Below are 17512 nucleotides of genomic sequence, written 5' to 3'. Positions count from 1 at the left end.
GGATTGGTGGTCAAAGGTGTTTTTCCACACAAACATTTCCGCGAAGGCACGGTCCAACTGGATGGAGCGTTCCGTGGCAATGTGACCAGATCCATCCTTCGCAACACTGGGGTCAGATAGAACCTCAGCATGTAGTGACACTTGGTGTTTGCATACTGGGGCTCTACGCACAGCTTGATGCAGCCACATACTCAGGTGGCCATCAGGTTGAGGGCGACGTTGAGTACATTTTTTCGCCTTTATCCAGAGGTTTGAACATCGTGTCCCTCCGGACCCTGTCCATTTTGCGTCTTCAGATAAAGCGGGAAATGGCTCGGGTGACCGCCACAGCGCAGGAGTGGGGTATGGGCCAGACCTGCGTCACATACAGCAACAACGTGAGCACCTTGCACCTGATGACCAGGTTCTTACCCATAATAGAGAGAGATCGCTGCTCCCACATGCTCAGTTTATGTTGTACCCTGGCTACTCGCTCCTCCCAGGTTTTGGTGCACGTCCCGGCCCTTACAAACCATATCCCCAGCACCTTCAGGTAGTCTGACCTGACAGTGAAGGGGACAAAGGATCGGTCAGCCCAGTTCCCAAGGAACATGGCCTCGCTCTTGCCATGGTTAACATTGGCTCCCGAATCCAGTTCGAACTGGTCGCAGATGCTCATCAGTCTGCGAATGGACAGCGGATCCGATCAGAATACAGCAACATCATCTATGTACAGGGAGGCTTTGACCTGAGTGACTCCACTGCCTGGGATTGTCACCCCTCTTATGCCCGCATCCTTCCGAATAGACTCAGCAAAGGGTTCGATACAGCAAACACACAAGGGAGGGGAAAGAGGACAGCCCTGTCTGACTCCAGATTTGATTGGAAACTTTCTGATTACCACCCAATTTTTTGTACTGTGCTACTGATGTTTGTGTAGAGCAGTTGGATCCAATTGCACATTCCCTCCCCAAACCCCATTTTGGAAAGAACGTCCATCATGTGTGTGTGCGATATCCTGTCAAAAGCCTTCTCCTGGTCCAGGCTGATGAGGCAGGTGTCCACCCTCCTGACCTGTACAGAGGCGATAGTATCCCTGAGTAGCACGACACTATCAGAGATCTTCCTGCTGGGTACAGTACAGGTCTGGTCAGGGTGAATCACCAACTCCAGAGCAGACTTGACTTGACTGGCGATGACTTTGGACAGAACCTTGTAGTCTACATTAAGCAGTGAGATGGGCCGCCAATTTCTGATTTCTGCCCTCTCCTCCTTCTACTTGTAGATGAGGGTGATGATGCCTTTCCTCATGGATTCTGACATGCTGCCAGCCAGGAGCGTACTCTCGTATACTTCCAGCAGGTCTGGGCTGACCCAGTACCACAGGGCCGAATACAACTCAACTGGTAAGCCGTCGCTTCCGGGAGTTTTCTTCGTCTCAAAAGACTTGATGGCCTTTGTCAGCTTGTCCAGAGTTAGCGGTTTGTCCAGATTCTCCTGCATGCTGTCATCTCAGACCTCTGTGATCGATGACAGGAAGGACTGGGAGGACGTGCTGTCCATAGACTTCACGTCTTACAGCCCAGCATTCAAGGATGTGCTAATCCTTAGTATGTTGGACTGCGAAGTTGTGACCGAGCCATCCTCTTCCTTCAGGCTGCTGATCACAGAGCTCTCTCTGTGTACCTTTTGGAAGAAGAAACGTGAGCACTTCTCATCCTGCTCAATGGAGCGGACTCTGGACCGGAAGATGATCTTGGAGGCCTCCGTGGCAAAGAGCGAGGCCTGCTGGCTCTTCACCTCTTGGAGCACCTCCTTGACCTCGACCCCCATCGACTGCAGCCGGAGCAGATTTTGCATTCTTTTCTGGAGTGCGGACATTTCCCTCTGTCTCTCTCACACCCTCTGAACACCTTTGGAGATAAAGAACGTCTTGATATTCACCTTGATCACTTCCCACCAGTTCACCGGATACTCAAAGAGGGTCTCACTGTTCTCCAACTTTTTCAATCTCTTTTGAGTTCCTCAATGTTCTCTGGGTTAGCATTGTAGCATTCAGCTTCCATGTCTCCCTGCCAACCCGCTGGTCATCCTGTAAGTGACAGTCAGCCAGTAAGAGGCAGTGGTCGGAGAAGAACACCGGCTTGATGTCGGTGGATCTGACCGTGAAAGCAGGGGACACATACAGGAAGTCAATCCTGGAACGGGCAGACCCGTCCGATCTTGACCAGGTGTATCTACGCTGCTCTCCGTCTGCAGGTTTGCTGAAGACATTGTGCAGTTTGGCATTTTTTAAGAATCTGTGCGGAGCATCCAGTTTTCTGTCGTTACTGCCAGATTGTCCAGCTGCATCAATGATGCAGTTGAAGTCACCTCCAAGAATGACCGGCCTGGATGTCGCCAGCAGCAGTGTGAGTTGCTGGAGGATGGTCAGCCGCTCGCTGTATTGGACCGGGGCATATACGTTGCTTAACTGGAGCAGAGCATTGTTGTACATTACATCTGCTACGAGAAGGCGACCGCCCACCAGCATCTTAACTTCAGAGATAGTTAAATTGCCTTCCCGCAGCAGAATCCCCAGGCCGGAGGAACAGGAATCATTTCCCCTGGACCAGATCGATGTCCCATGGGATCACCATCGTGACCATTGCCTGTAAGTGCTGCGGTGCAGGATTCCACACTCCTGACAAAACAGTACGCCGGCTTTGACCTTTGCGAAGTCATCCAAGGTTGAAACACATCACGTGGTGGATTTAACACAATGCATGTTAATCGAAGCAATCTTTATATCCACTATAAAGTTGGGTGTTGTTCACCACACCAGGTGTCCTTGCTAGTCCCAGTCCTTGAGTATGTTCCTGCATACCCATAGTGTACGCAAGCTGTTTCACATTCGTTGAGCCCAGAAACCCCTCATGGTTATTCATGAGGGTTTTGTTCCACTGGGGTGACATCGGTGGGTGGGGGGGCGGGTCTTGTAGGCAGCAAGGCTTGGGTTGTCCTCTGCTGTTGGTGTCTTTCCCCTCGGTCCCTCCTCAAAGACATCACTGTTCCTGACTTCCGGAGCTGGAGCTGGAGTGCGCAGGACACTTCGCTGCTCTCGGTCTCCCGGAGCTGGGGTGTACGGAGCATCTCCTTGGGTTCCATGCTTTTGGTTTGGGGTGCGCTGGGCGTGTCACAGCTTCCAGTGCCCCGGAGCTGGGGGGCTTTATCTTCCAGCTCCTTTGAGTTCTGCTGCTTCTTTTGGAGGTGCCATCGTTCCGGCCCTTCCTCGTCCAGTGAGGAGGAGCTGCTGTAGTCTGTCTCAGACGGTAGCCTCCTCTTGCTACTGGTTTGGGTGGTGACCTGTTCTTTTTTTGGAGGTTTTTTCTTTGTGGTCTTCCTTTGTACCACCTGCCACTGACCTGTTTGTCCATCTGCTGCCTCCTCCTCCATTAATTCTGTCTGTAGAGGAGGAGTTTCCAGGCACGGAGTAGGTGTTGGGTCTCTGGTTGCAGCTGCTTCCCCTTTCTTCTCTTTCTCAGATAGACTTTCATCGCTGTGGGGAGGATTGCTTGTTTCCCTCCCAGCACCAGACATGTTCACTGTTCCTTAACCCGGTCTTTCCTTGGTCCTTGCTGCCTGAGCATAACTGAGGCAGCGTTTGGGGCAGGTTTTGTAGAGGTGGCCTGCCCCACCTCACAGGTTGCAGTACTTACAATGTTTACAGTCCTTGGTGTGATGGCCTTCCTTCTTGCAGTTCTTGCAGACGACTGTGCTGCAGTTAGCTGCCACGTGACCAGATTTGCCGCAGGTACGACAAACTCTGGGCTGCTCCGCATAGACCATGAAGCCTCGACTTCCCCCGAAAGTGAAGCTGGAGGGAGGATGGATGATGGCTCCGTTGGCATTGACCTTCAAGGTCACCTTGACCTGACGCTTGCTGGTCCAAATCCAAATGTGTCCTTGACATCAGTGCTGCCGCCGGCCACCTCGACGTGCCTGGTGAGGAAGGTGAGTACATCCACGACAGGAACATGGAGGTTGTAGAGGTGGATTCTCACCACCCAGTCACGTTGCGATGGCAGTGTGAAGAGCGGCTCCATTGTGAGGATCTACAGCGGCGCCTGGTTTCCCTTCTCCTTGAACACCTTCAGGAACTTGATGCATCCGCCATGTTCTTGGACGTCACGTCAAAATATACACAGCTGGGGAAGTCCTGCAGGCAGAAGATGTTTACAGCTTGGAATCCACAGCAATCAATAAGGATTTTCTTAATGAAGAAGGTACGATCAACCGGTGCATCTCCTTCCTTATCCTTCACTGCCACCCGAATGGTGTTACACACTCCCTGGCCTGAAGTTACAGAATTGGTTACAGCCATTTTACTCAAAAACTTACCTGAGACAGGATCATGGTCTCTCCCCTGCTCCTCTTCCAGACATTTCCACAATCTCACAAATACTTTCACAAAGAGTGAGGAATTCCTCCCGCACTTCCCTGCTTTACCTTCTGGAGGAATGCAGTCCGGCTACTTCTGATTGGTTACTGTCTGCTGAATCTCATTGGCTGGTTCATGTCACCAATCAGGTAGCTGCTATTTTGCCGATCATCAAAGGGCAATGAGAAAATGGGGCGGAGATTGGCAGCGGCAAATTGTCAGAGCTGAAACCCATTCACAAATTTGAAAAGCCCGCAAAAATATTTGTGAAACAAGGAACAGCTGAAATATAATAAATAATATCGTCTAAAGAGTAAAATGTATTTCACCATCTCCTTATATTGTGTTTCTCCTCATTGTCCGTCACAGATACTAGACTTACTTTCCTTCCGGGAGCGGAGCAGAGAGGAGTGGACCTGTGGGGAGAACGCCGAGAGCAGAACCAATAAATTGAGCCCAAGGATCGCGGCCCAGTCACTCACCTTCCGGGAGAGGTCTGGACCTGTGGGGAGAACACCGACAGTGGAGCCGATACATTGAGCCTGAGGATCGTGGCCCAGTCACTCACCTTCCGGGAGAGGAGCGGACCTGTGGGGAGAACACCGAGAGTGGAGCCGATAAATTGAGCCTGAGGATTGCGGCCCAGTCACTCACCTTCCGGGTGAGAAGCGGAGAGCAGTCCAGGCACGCCGGAGTATGAAAACAAAGTGAGCAGTGATGTCACAGGAAGGCTGCAAGGTGATTGGTTGGTGAGTATCTGCTGTTAGGGAGTTACTCTAAATAGCTGGGTAAGTAACTAAAAGTAAAGGGAAAGGTCTACAGTTTTTTCAATAAAGGAGGTCGTGTTTTTTGGGGGAGAATCAAAGTCCCTAGTGTAAATAATTTTATTTTTGGGTAATTTAAGGGGATAAATTAAGGGTAAGTCATGGCAGGGCAGCTGAGCAATGTGGAGTGATCCTCCTGTGCAATGTGGGAAGTCAGGGACACTTCCAGTGTCCAGGGCGAACACGTGTGCAGGAAGTGTCTCCAGCTGCAGCTACTCGAAATCCACGTTTCGGATCTGGAGTGGTGGCTGGAGATACTGTGGAGCATCCGCGAGGCTGAGATCATTGTGGATAGCACATATAGGGAGGTGGTCACACCGCAGGTAAAGACTGCTCAGGCAGAAAGTGAATGGGTGACCACCATGCAGAGTAGAAGAACTAGACAGGTAGTGAAGGAGTCTCCTGGATCCATCTCGCTTTCTAACAGATTTTCTACTTTGAATACTGTTGGGGGAAATAGCTTCTCAGGGGAATGCAGCAAGAACCAAGTCTGTGGCACCACAGGTGGATCAGCTGCACAAGAGGGGAGGAAAAGGAGTAGAAGAGCTATAGTGATAGGGGATTCTATCGTAAGAGGTACAGATGGGCATTTCTGTGGCTGAAAACGTGACTCCAGGATGGTATGTTGCCTCCCTGGTGCTAGGGTCAAGGATGTCACAGAGTGGCTGCAGGACAAGGGGGAGGGTGAACAGTCAGAGGTCATGGTACACATTGGCACCAATGACATAGGTAGAAAGAGGGATGAGGTCCTGCAACCAGAATTTAGGGAGCTAGATAGCAGATTAAAAAGCAGGACCTCAAAGGTTGTAATCTCTGGATTACTCCCAATGCCAATTGCTAATGAGTATAGGAGTAAGAGGGTAGAGCAGATGAATGCTTGGCTGAGGATATGGTGCAGGAGGGAGGGCCTTAGTTTCCTCGACCACTGGGTCTGTTTCTGGCAAAGATGGGACCTACCTGTCCAAGTTGGACGGGTTGCACCTGAACTGGAACGGGACCAACATACTTGCTGAGAGGTTTGCCAGTGCTGTTTTGCGGGGTAGCGGGGGTTTAAATTAATTTGGCAGGGGGGTCGGATACAGAGTGGAGGTACAGTAGGGGGTTAATCACAGTCAAATTTAAAAGAGAAACTGAGTCAGTCTGGAAGGCAGAGCAAATATAGACCTGTTATGGCACAAGTGAAAAATGCAAGGCTGGATTGCATCTATTTTAATGCAAGGAGTCTTACTAATAAGGCAGATGAATTGAGGGCGATGATTAGCACATGGGATTATGATCTTATTCCTATCACAGAGACATGGTTGAGGGAGGGGCTGGACTGGCAGCTCAGTATTCCAGGGTACAGAATCTACAGGCAAGACAGGTGAAGGGGTAAAAGAGGAGGTGGCATTGCACTGTTGATCAAGGAGTCAATTACTGCAGTAAGGAAGGATGATATCTTAGAAATTCCTCAAATGAGGCCATATGGGTAGAACCTAAAAACAAAAAGGGGACAATCACTTGGCTGGGAGTGTCCTACAGGCCTCTAAACAGACAGGAAGAGATAGAGGAGAAAATATGTAGCCAAATCTCAGAGAGGTGGAAGAATCTTCTTCTTTGGCCTCCTTGTCTCGAGAGACAATGGGTAAGCACCTGGAGGTGGTCAATGGTTTGTGAAGCAGCGCCTGGAGTGGCTATAAAGGCCAATTCTAGAGTGATAGACTCTTCCACAGGTGCTGCAGATAAAATTGGTTGTCAGGGCTGTTACACAGTTGGCTCTCCCCTTGCGCTTCTGTCTTTTTTCCTGCCAACTGCGAAGTCTCTTCGACTCGCCACACTTTAGCCCCACCTTTATGGCTGCCTGCCAGCTCTGGCGATCACTGGCAACTGACTCCCACGACTTGTGATCAATGTCACAGGACTTCATATCGCGTTTGCAGACGTCTTTTAAGCGGAGACATGGACGGCCGGTGGGTCTGATACCAGTGATGAGCTCGCTGTACAATGTGTCCTTGGGGATCCTGCCTTCTTCCATGTGCACACATGGCCAAGCCATCTCAAGTGCCACTGGCTCACTAGGGTGTATATGCTGGGGATGTGTTGGAGATACGGTCCTGCCACTTGATGCCAAGGATTCTCCGGAGGCTGCGAAGATGGAATGAATTGAGACGTCGCTCTTGGCTGACATACGTTGTCCAGGCCTCGCTGCCGTAGAGCAAGGTACTTAGTCACAGGCTTGATACACTTGGACTTTTGTGTTCCGTGTCAGTGCGCCATTTTCCCACACTCTCTTGGCCAGTCTGGACATAGCAGTGGAAGCCTTTCCCATGCACTTGTTGATTTCTGCATCGAGAGACAGGTTACTGGTGATAGTTGAGCCTAGGTAGGTGAACTCTTGAACCACTTCCAGAACGTGGTCGCCGATATTGATGGATGGAGCATTTCTGACGTCCTGTCCCATGATGTTCTTTTTCTTGAGGCTGATGGTTAGGCCATATTCGTTGCAGGCAGCCGCAAACCTGTCGATGAGACTCTGCAGCCACTCTTCAGTGTGAGATATTAATGCAGCATCGTCAGCAAAGAGGAGTTCCCTGATGAGGACTTTCCGTACTTTGGTCTTCGCTTTTAGACGGGCAACCTGCCACCTGATCTTGTGTGGAGGAAAATTCCTGCTTCTGAAGGGTTGAACGTATGTGAGAGCAGCAGGGAGAAGAAGACCCCAAACAATGTAGGTGCGAGAACACAGCCCTGTTTCATGCCACTCAGGATAGGAAAGGGGTCTGATGAGGTGCCGTTTTGCTAAATTGTGCCTTTCATATTGTCATGGAATGAGGTGATGATACTTAGTAGCTTTGGTGGACATCCAATCTTTTCTAGTAGTCTGAAGAGACCATGTCTGCTGACGAGGTCAAAGGCTTTGGTGAGATCTATGAAAGCAACGTAGAGGGGCATCTGTTGTTCACGGCATTTCTCCTGTAGCTGGTAAAGGGAGAACAGCATGTCAATGTTGGATCTCTCTGCTCGAAAGCTACACTGTGCCTCAGGGTAGACACGCTCAGCCAGCTTCTGGAGCCTGTTTAAAGTGACTCGAGTGAAGACTTTCCCCACTATCCTGAACAGGGAGATTCCACGGTAATTGTTGCAGTCACCACGGTCACCCTTGTTCTTATAGAGGGTGATGATATTGCCATCGCGCATGTCCTGTGGTACTGCTCCCTCGTCCCAGCACAGGCAAAGCAGTCCGTAGAGTGTTGGAAGTATAGCAGGCTTGGTACTCTTGATTATTTCAGGGTAATGCTGTGCTTCCCAGGTGCTTTTCTGCTGGCTAGAGAATGAATGGCATCACTGAGTTCTGATTTTGTTGGCTGTACGTCCAGCTCATCCATGACTGGCAGAGACTGGGCTGCATTGAGGGCGGTCTCAGTGACAACATTTTCCCTGGAGTACAGTTCTAGGTAGTGCTCCACCCAGCAGTCCATTTACTTCCGTTGGTCAGTGATTATGTCCCCTGATTTAGATTTGAGGGGCGCGATCTTCTTGATGTTTGGCCCAAAAGCTCTCTTAATGCCATCATACATTCCTCTGATGTTTCCAGTGTCAGAGGCCAGCTGAATATGACTGCATAGGTGTTGCCAGTAGTCATTTGCACAGTGCCTGGCTGTTCTTTGTGCAGCGCTTCTGGCTGCTTTAAGAGCTACGGATGTTAACTCGCTGGGGGCTTTCTTGTAGTTCAACAGTGCAATGCGCTTAGCGGCTATGAGAGGTTCCAGCTCTTCAAAGTGTGATTGAAACCAGTCTGCATTCTGCTTCACACGTTTGCCATAGGTGATCATAGCTGAGTCATAGATGGCATCTCTGATGTGGGCCCACTTGGTCTCTGCATCCCTTGTCGGAGTGTTTTGAAGGACTTTATCAAGTGAATTTAGAAACTTACGTAACAGCTGTGGATAAGAAATTCTGCTCGTGTTGATGCGCAGGCGGCCCTTCCGCTTGGAGTGATGCAGCTTCTTTGGTTTGAGTCTAACCTTGCTGCAAACCACACACTGCACACCACACACATCCTTGTCCACTCAACACAGTATTAGACTGGCAGTAAAGTAAGCTTGCATGCAGCTTGCTGTGAAATGGCATGAGACTGACATCTCTTGGTGTGAAATAGAACTGCAAGAGGGAAATTGATTGATAATAAAAAGCTCGGTGGGAATGTAAGCTGTGAGGGGGATACAAAGGACCGGATCTTATTTGGTTCACTCCCCCCGAGATTCCGGCCCTGCTCCAATTCTGGTCTTTTGAGCATCGCTGATTTTTATCGCTCCACCGCTGGCAGCTGTGACATCAGCTGTCCAGGCCCGAAGCCTGAGATTTCCCTCCCTGAACTCTCTGCCTCTCGACCTCTCTTCCCTCCTTTAAAACACTCATGGAAGCTACTTCTGTGACCAAGCTTTTGGCCATCTGCTCTAATACGGTCTTGTGTGGCTTGGGGTCCAAATTTGCTTTCCGACACTCCTGTGAAGTGCCATGGGACGCTGTATTACGTTAAAGGTGCTCTATAAATTTACACACAAGTTGTTGTTGTTTTTGGTCTGGAATGTATTGCCTGAGAGAATGGTGGAAGGAGACTCAATCGTAAGGTTGAAAAGGGAATTTTGATAAATAGTTGAAAGGAAATGAAAGAGCTGCCACAGGCACGATGGGCCGCCCTGGTTGTAGATGTCGTCGTCGTCATCCTTCCTTCTATGTGAGATGATGGACTTGCAGCAAATCCATTGGTGATGGGATAGTTTCCCATGGTGCACTTTGTCCGATAGCTGAAGAGGTCAATCTGTGAGAGGCAGGTTCTTCCACAAGTGACACATATGAGGTGGGATTATCAGGTGTTGCTGTTTTCCATGTTGGCACCTGCTGTCAAGCTGCTGTAGTCACTGATCGTCATGGTGACGCACACACCAGTCCAGGGGTAATATCACCATTTCCCTCTGTTGTTGGCCAGTGTCTCCCATGTGTGAAAATCGATGTTTCGGGCCTTCATGTCCTGCTTGCAGGCATCCTTGAAGTGGGGCTTTGGGCATCCAACTGGTCTTCTGTCTCCGGCTACCTCCCCATACAGAATACCCTTGGGAATGTGTCATCTTCCATCCTGCAAACGTGCCTGAGCCAGCAAAGTCACCTCTGCTTGACGAGTGTGAGCATACTCGGGAGATTTGCTTTTGAAAGCATTGTTACATTTGTGATTTTGTCCAGTGTTTATTTGCGCAGTGTCTCACTGTCTCTTGCACAACTGCCTTGGCTAATTTCAAGTCATATAATGTTCTGGCTGCTGGTTTCATGTTGTGCGTCAGGTCGGTTCTGCTTTTTGCTTCAATAACAGATGTCATCTCTGCTGAGTAGGTGGGGAAGAGACAGTTGCCCACCTCCTTCTGGAATGTGTCTTTGCAAAGCAGGTGTGGAAAGAGATGCAGTGGTTTTTGTCGAGGTTCATCCCAAGCAGCTCTGTAACACAGGAGTCTGTGCTCTACGGGCTGTTCCCAGGGATGCACACCGAGATAAACATCAACTGCTGCTGGAGGACTATCAATTTGGTGATAGACACTCTTTGGTCTGCCCTAAACTTGCTGGTCTTCCAGCGCAAAACGTTGTCCACGACCGAGTGTTGCAGACTGGCACATTCCAAGGTCCAGGACTACATGCTGAGGGACACACTAAATCTTGGGGTAGCCGCTGCAAAGGCTCAATGTGGAAAGACCATTGTGTAAGGTCCTCCCACCATAGTGAACTAAGGAACTGGACCCATGGGAAACCCCTCGGGCTGTATACACCAAATATAGTTTTGCTGTAAAATGTACATGGCAGGTAAAATGGAATGGAAGGGTTGTGAGGCAACTCACTCCTCTATTGAAGAAAACTGATTTCTTTCACACTTTTTGGAATGTCATAGTGTCATGGAGAGATACAGCACTAAAACAGGCCCTTCAGCCCACCGAGTCTGTGCTGACCACCAACCACCCATTTACAGTAATCCTACATTAATCCCATATTCCCTACCACATCCCCACCTTCCCTCAATTCTCCTACCACCTACCTACACTCGGGCAATTTACAATGGCCAATTTACCTATCAACCGGCAAGTCTTTGGCTGTGGGAGGAAACCAGAGCACCCGGCGGAAACCCACGCGATCACAGGGAGAACTTGCAAACTCCACACAGGCAGTACCCAGAACCGAACCCGGGTCGCTGGAGCTGTGAGGCTGCAGTGTTTTTTTCCAGATTTTTATGAATAAAGTATATTTTGGAAAAACAAAATTCTTAATGAAGTAGGCGCAGTCGATGGGTGCACCTCCTTCACTATCTTTCACCGCCACCCTAACGGTGTTACACACCCCCTGGCCTGGAGCTCTGGTGTTGGTTGCAGCCATTTTTACTTGACGTTTTCCTGGGACAAGTACTAAATCCTCAACTGACAGGGAAACCACCACCACGGTAGATCTCCAATCCCAAAGGGCGGAATGCCCTAAATACGGTGCTGAAACCACCTCCCACCCCCAAAAAAACACAAAAACAGCACCTGCATTATCAAACGCCACTGATCACGGTCTCTCCCCTGCCAGCTAAGTCCAAGCATTGAGGTGGAGAAGTGCGTACTTGGAGCTGCGAAGAAACGAGCACGAGTGTTTATAGCAAAAAATATTTGGGAGCAGAAACACTGTCCAGCAACAGCTAGTAAATTCTATTTTTGATTCATATAATCAGGGGTGAGCGCAAAAGCAGACCCCCAACTATCACAAATTCTGCAGTTGAGTATCCCACATTTGAAGACATCGCAGGCATCAGCAAACCCACAGTACAATAGGTTAGCCTCATCCTGGGAGAACTTTTTTCTTTATTTCCAAAATATACTTTATTCATAAAAATCTGTAAAAATTACATTCCCAAACAGTTTCAAACAGCATCAAGTCAAAAAATACAAACAGTGCAAAGGTGATCAGTTTCCTTCTATACAATCATGAGTTGCCTCACAACTCTTCCATTTCATTGTCATTTTACATTTACAGCACACAGAATTTTCCCGATACAGTTCGAGGGGTTTCCCATGGATCCAGCCCCCCAGTTCAGCTTGGTGGGGGCACCTTACACTGTGGTCATTCCCCATTGAGCCTTTGCTGCAGCTGCCCCAAGCTTAAGTGCGCCCCTCAGCATGTAGTCCTGGACCTTGAGCCAGTCTGCAACATTCTGTAACAAAAACAAGAAATGCTGGAATCACTCAGCAGGTCTGGCAGCATCTGTGGAAAGAGAAGCAGAGTTAACGTTTCGGGTCAGTGACCCTTCTTCGCAACATTGTGTCACAGACAACTCGTTGCACTGGAAGACCAGCAAGTTTCCAGCAGACCAAAGGGCATCTTTTGCTGAATTAATAGTCCTCTGGAAGCAGTTGATGTTTCTATCAGTGTGCATCCCCAGGAACAGACCATGGAGCACAGACTCCTGTGTTACTGAACTGCCTGGAATGAACCAAAACAAAAACCACTACATTACTTCAAACTTTTATTTTTATTTCCAAAATATACTTTATTCATAAAAATCTGTAAAAATTACATTGCCAAACAGTTTCCAAACCGCACCAAAAAATACAAACATTGCAAGGGAGATCAGTTTCCTTCAATACTGTCATGAGTTTCTTCCCAACCCTTCCGTTTCACAATTGTCATGTCAATTACACTTTTACATTTACAGCAATTGAGAATATTAACGATACAGTTCGAGGGGTTTCCCATGGATCCAGCCCCTCAGGCAAGCTTGGTGGGGGAACCTTACACTGTGGTCTTTCCCCATTGAGCCTTTGCTGCGGCTGCCCCAAGCTTTAGTGCGTCCCTCAGCACGTAGTCCTGGACCTTGGAATGTGCCAGTCTGCAACATTCGGTGGTGGACAACTCTTTGCGCTGGAAGACCAGCAACTTTCGGGCATACCAAAGGGCGTCTTTCACCGAATTGATAGTCCTCCAGCAGCAGTTGATGTTTGTCTCGGTGTGCGTCCCTGGGAACAGCCCGTAGAGCACAGACTCCTGTGTTACAGAGCTGCTTGGGATGAACCTTGACAAAAACCACTGCATCTCTTTCCACACCTGCTTTGCAAAGGCACATTCCAGGAGGAGGTGGGCGACCGTCTCTTCACCACCACAGCCAACGCGGGGGCACTGGGCGGAGGAGGCGAGACTTCGGGTGTGCATGAAGGATCTGACGGGGAGGGCCCTTCTCACCACCAGCCAAGCTACGTCTTGGTGCTTGTTTGAAAGTTCTGGTGATGAGGCTTTTCGCCAAATGACTTTGACGGTCTGCTCGGGGAACCATCCCACAGGATCCACCGTTTGCTTTTCCCGTAGGGCTTTGAGGACATTCCGTGCAGACCACTGCCTGATGGACCAGTGGTCAAAGGTGCTTTCCCGCAGAAACTGTTCCACGAAGGACAACTGGTACAGCACGTCCCAACTGCACAGAGCATTCCGCGGCAATGTGACCAGGCCCATCCTTCGCAATACCTGGGACAGATAGAACCTCAGCACATAGTCACTTCAAACTTTTTTTTTTATTTCCAAAATATACTTTATTCATAAAAATCTGTAAAAATTACATTGCCAAACAGTTTCCAAACAGCACCAAAAAATACAAACATTGCAAGGGAGATCAGTTTCCTTCAATACTGTCATGAGTTTCTTCCCAACCCTTCCGTTTCACTATTGTCATGCCAATTACAGTTTTACATTTACAACAATTCAGAATATTAACGATACAGTTCGAGGGGTTTCCCATGGATCCAGCCCCTCAGTCCAGCTTGGTGGGGGAACCTTACACTGTGGTCTTTCCCCATTGAGCCTTTGCTGCGGCTGCCCCAAGCTTTAGTGCGTCCCTCAGCACGTCGTCCTGGACCTTGGAATGTGCCAGTCTGCAACATTCGGTGGTGGACAACTCTTTGCGCTGGAAGACCAGCAAGTTTCGGGCAGACCAAAGGGCGTCTTTCACCGAATTGATAGTCCTCCAGCAGCAGTTGATGTTTGTCTCGGTGTGCGTCCCTGGGAACAGCCCGTAGAGCACAGACTCCTGTGTGACAGAGCTGCTTGGGATGAACCTTGACAAAAACCACTGCATCTCTTTCCACACCTGCTTTGCAAAGGCACATTCCAGGAGGAGGTGGGCGACCGTCTCTTCCCCACCACAGCCAACGCGGGGGCACTGTGCGGACGGGGCGAGACTTCGGGTGTGCATGAAGGATCTGACGGGGAGAGCCCTTCTCACCACCAGCCAAGCTACGTCTTGGTGCTTGTTTGAAAGTTCTGGTGATGAGGCATTCCGCCAAATGACTTTGACGGTCTGCTCGGGGAACCATCCGACAGGATCCACCGTTTCCTTTTCCCGTAGGGCCTTGAGGACATTTCGTGCAGACCACTGCCTGATGGACCGGTGGTCAAAGGTGTTTTCCCGCAGAAACTGCTCCACGAAGGATAGGTGGTACGGCGCCGCCCAACTGCATGGTGCGCTCCGCGGCAATGTGACCAGGCCCATCCTTCGCAACACCGGGGACAGATAGAACCTCAGCACGTAGTGACACTTGGAGTTTGCGTACTGGGGATCTACACATAGCTTGATGCAGCCGCACACGAAGGTGGTCATCAGGATGAGGGCCACGTTGGGTACATTTTTCCCGCCCATGTCCAGAGATTTGAACATCGTGTCCCTCCGGACCCGGTCCATTTTAGATCCCCAGACGAAGCGGAAAATGGCTCGGGTGACTGCCACGGCGCAGGAGTGGGGTATGGGCCAGACCTGCGCCACGTAGAGCAACAACGTGAGCGCCTCGCACCTGATGACCAGGTTCTTACCCACAATGGAGAGAGATCGCTGCCCCCACATGCCCAACTTTTGTCGTACCTTGGCTACTCGCTCCTCCCATGTTTTGGTGCACGCCCCGGCCCTTCCGAACCATATCCCCAGCACCTTCAGGTAATCTGACGTGACGGTGAAGGGGACAAAGGATCGGTCAGCCCAGTTGCCAAAGAACATGGCCTCGCTCTTGCCGTGGTTAACTTTGGCTCCCGAGGCCAGTTCGAACTGGTCGCAGATGCTCATCAGTCTGCGCACGGACAGCGGATCCGAGCAGAAGACGGCGACGTCATCCATGTACAGGGAGGTTTTGACCTGAGTGCCTCCGCTGCCTGGGATTGTCACCCCTCTTCTGCTCGCATCCTTCCTAATAGACTCAGCAAAGGGTTCAATACAGCAAACAAACAAGACCGGGGACAGAGGACAGCCCTGTCTGACTCCAGATTTGATCGGGAAACTTTCAGATTCCCACCCGTTGATTGACACTGCACTACTGATGTTTGTGTAGAGCTTTTGGATCCAATTGCAGATTCCCTCACCAAACCCACCGGAGTAGATTTTTTTTTTTTATTTCCAAAATATACTTTATTCATAAAAATCTGTAAAAATTACATTGCCAAACAGTTTCCAAACAGCACCAAAAAATACAAACATTGCAAAAGAGATCAGTTTCTTTCAATAATGTCATGAGTTTCTTCCCAACCCTTCCGTTTCACAATTGTCATGTCAATTACAGTTTTACATTTACAGCAATTGAGAATATTAACGATACAGTTCGAGGGGTTTCCCATGGTTCCAGCCCCTCAGTCCAGCTTGGTGGGGGAACCTTACACTGTGGTCTTTCCCCATTGAGCCTTTGCTGCGGCTGCCCCAAGCTTTAGTGCGTCCCTCAGCACGTAGTCCTGGACCTTGGAATGTGCCAGTCTGCAACATTCGGTGGTGGACAACTCTTTGCGCTGGAAGACCAGCAAGTTTCGGGCAGACCAAAGGGCGTCTTTCACCGAATTGATAGTCCTCCAGCAGCAGTTGATGTTTGTCTCGGTGTGCGTCCCTGGGAACAGCCCGCAGAGCACAGACTCCTGTGTTACAGAGCTGCTTGGGATGAACCTTGACAAAAACCACTGCATCTCTTTCCACACCTGCTTTGCAAAGGCACATTCCAGGAGGAGGTGGGCGACCGTCTCTTCCCCACCACAGCCAACGCGGGGGCACTGTGCGGAGGGGGCGAGACTTCGGGTGTGCATGAAGGATCTGACGGGGAGGGCCCTTCTCACCACCAGCCAAGCTACGTCTTGGTGCTTGTTTGAAAGTTCTGGTGATGAGGCATTCCGCCAAATGACTTTGACGGTCTGCTCGGGGAACCATCTGACAGGATCCACCGTTTCCTTTTCCCGTAGGGCCTTGAGGACATTCCGTGCAGACCACTGCCTGATGGACCGGTGGTCAAAGGTGTTTTTCCGCAGAAACTGCTCCACGAAGGATAGGTGGTACGGCGCCGCCCAACTGCATGGTGCGTTCCGCGGCAATGTGACCAGGCCCATCCTTCGCAACACCGGGGACAGATAGAACCTCAGCACGTAGTGACACTTGGAGTTTGCGTACTGGGGATCTACACATAGCTTGATGCAGCCGCACACGAAGGTGGTCATCAGGATGAGGGCCACGTTGGGTACATTTTTCCCGCCCATGTCCAGAGATTTGAACATCGCGTCCCTCCGGACCCGGTCCATTTTAGATCCCCAGACGAAGCGGAAAATGGCTCGGGTGACTGCCACGGCGCAGGAGTGGGGTATGGGCCAGACCTGCGCCACATAGGGCAACAACGTGAGCGCCTCGCACCCGATGACCAGGTTCTTACCCACAATGGAGAGAGATCGCTGCCCCCACATGCCCAACTTTTGTCGTACCTTGGCTACTCGCTCATCCCATGTTTTGGTGCACGCCCCGGCCCTTCCGAACCATATCCCCAGCACCTTCAGGTAATCTGACCTGACAGTGAAGGGGACAAAGGATCGGTCAGCCCAGTTCCCAAAGAACATGGCCTCGCTCTTGCCATGGTTAACTTTGGCTCCCGACGCCAGTTCGAACTGGTCGCAGATGCTCATCAGTCTGCGCACGGACAGCGGATCCGAGCAGAAAACGGCGACGTCATCCATGTACAGGGAGGTTTTGACCTGAGTGCCTCCGCTGCCTGGGATTGTCACCCCTCTTATGCTCACATCCTTCCTACTAGACTCAGCAAAGGGTTCAATACAGCAAACAAACAAGACCGGGGACAGAGGACAGCCCTGTCTGACTCCAGATTTGATCGGGAAACTTTCAGATTCCCACCCGTTGATTGAGACTGTGCTACTGATGTTTGTGTAGAGCAGTTGGATCCAATTGCAGATTCCCTCCCCAAACCCCATTTTGGAAAGCACGTCCATCATGTAGGTGTGC

The 17512-nt window shown here is 50.2% G+C and overlaps 1 protein-coding gene across 1 annotated transcript in view; it reads right to left on the bottom strand.

The window, feature by feature from the left end:
- LOC137350399 (histone H2B 1/2-like) overlaps positions 1–13722 on the bottom strand; it is an 86469-nt gene extending 72747 nt beyond the window's left edge. Inside the window, exons 1-2 of the mRNA XM_068015061.1 lie at positions 13604–13722; positions 13166–13232 (exon numbers count right to left, since the gene is read on the bottom strand). Of these exons, the coding sequence (XP_067871162.1) occupies positions 13166–13232; positions 13604–13722 (186 nt within the window). The remainder of the gene's footprint in view (positions 1–13165; positions 13233–13603) is intronic.
- Positions 13723–17512: the final 3790 nt, after the last annotated feature.

Source organism: Heterodontus francisci, chromosome 35 (genome assembly GCF_036365525.1).
Source record: "Heterodontus francisci isolate sHetFra1 chromosome 35, sHetFra1.hap1, whole genome shotgun sequence".
Classification (NCBI taxonomy): domain Eukaryota; kingdom Metazoa; phylum Chordata; class Chondrichthyes; order Heterodontiformes; family Heterodontidae; genus Heterodontus; species Heterodontus francisci.
This window is presented reverse-complemented; position numbering and strand designations above follow the sequence as displayed.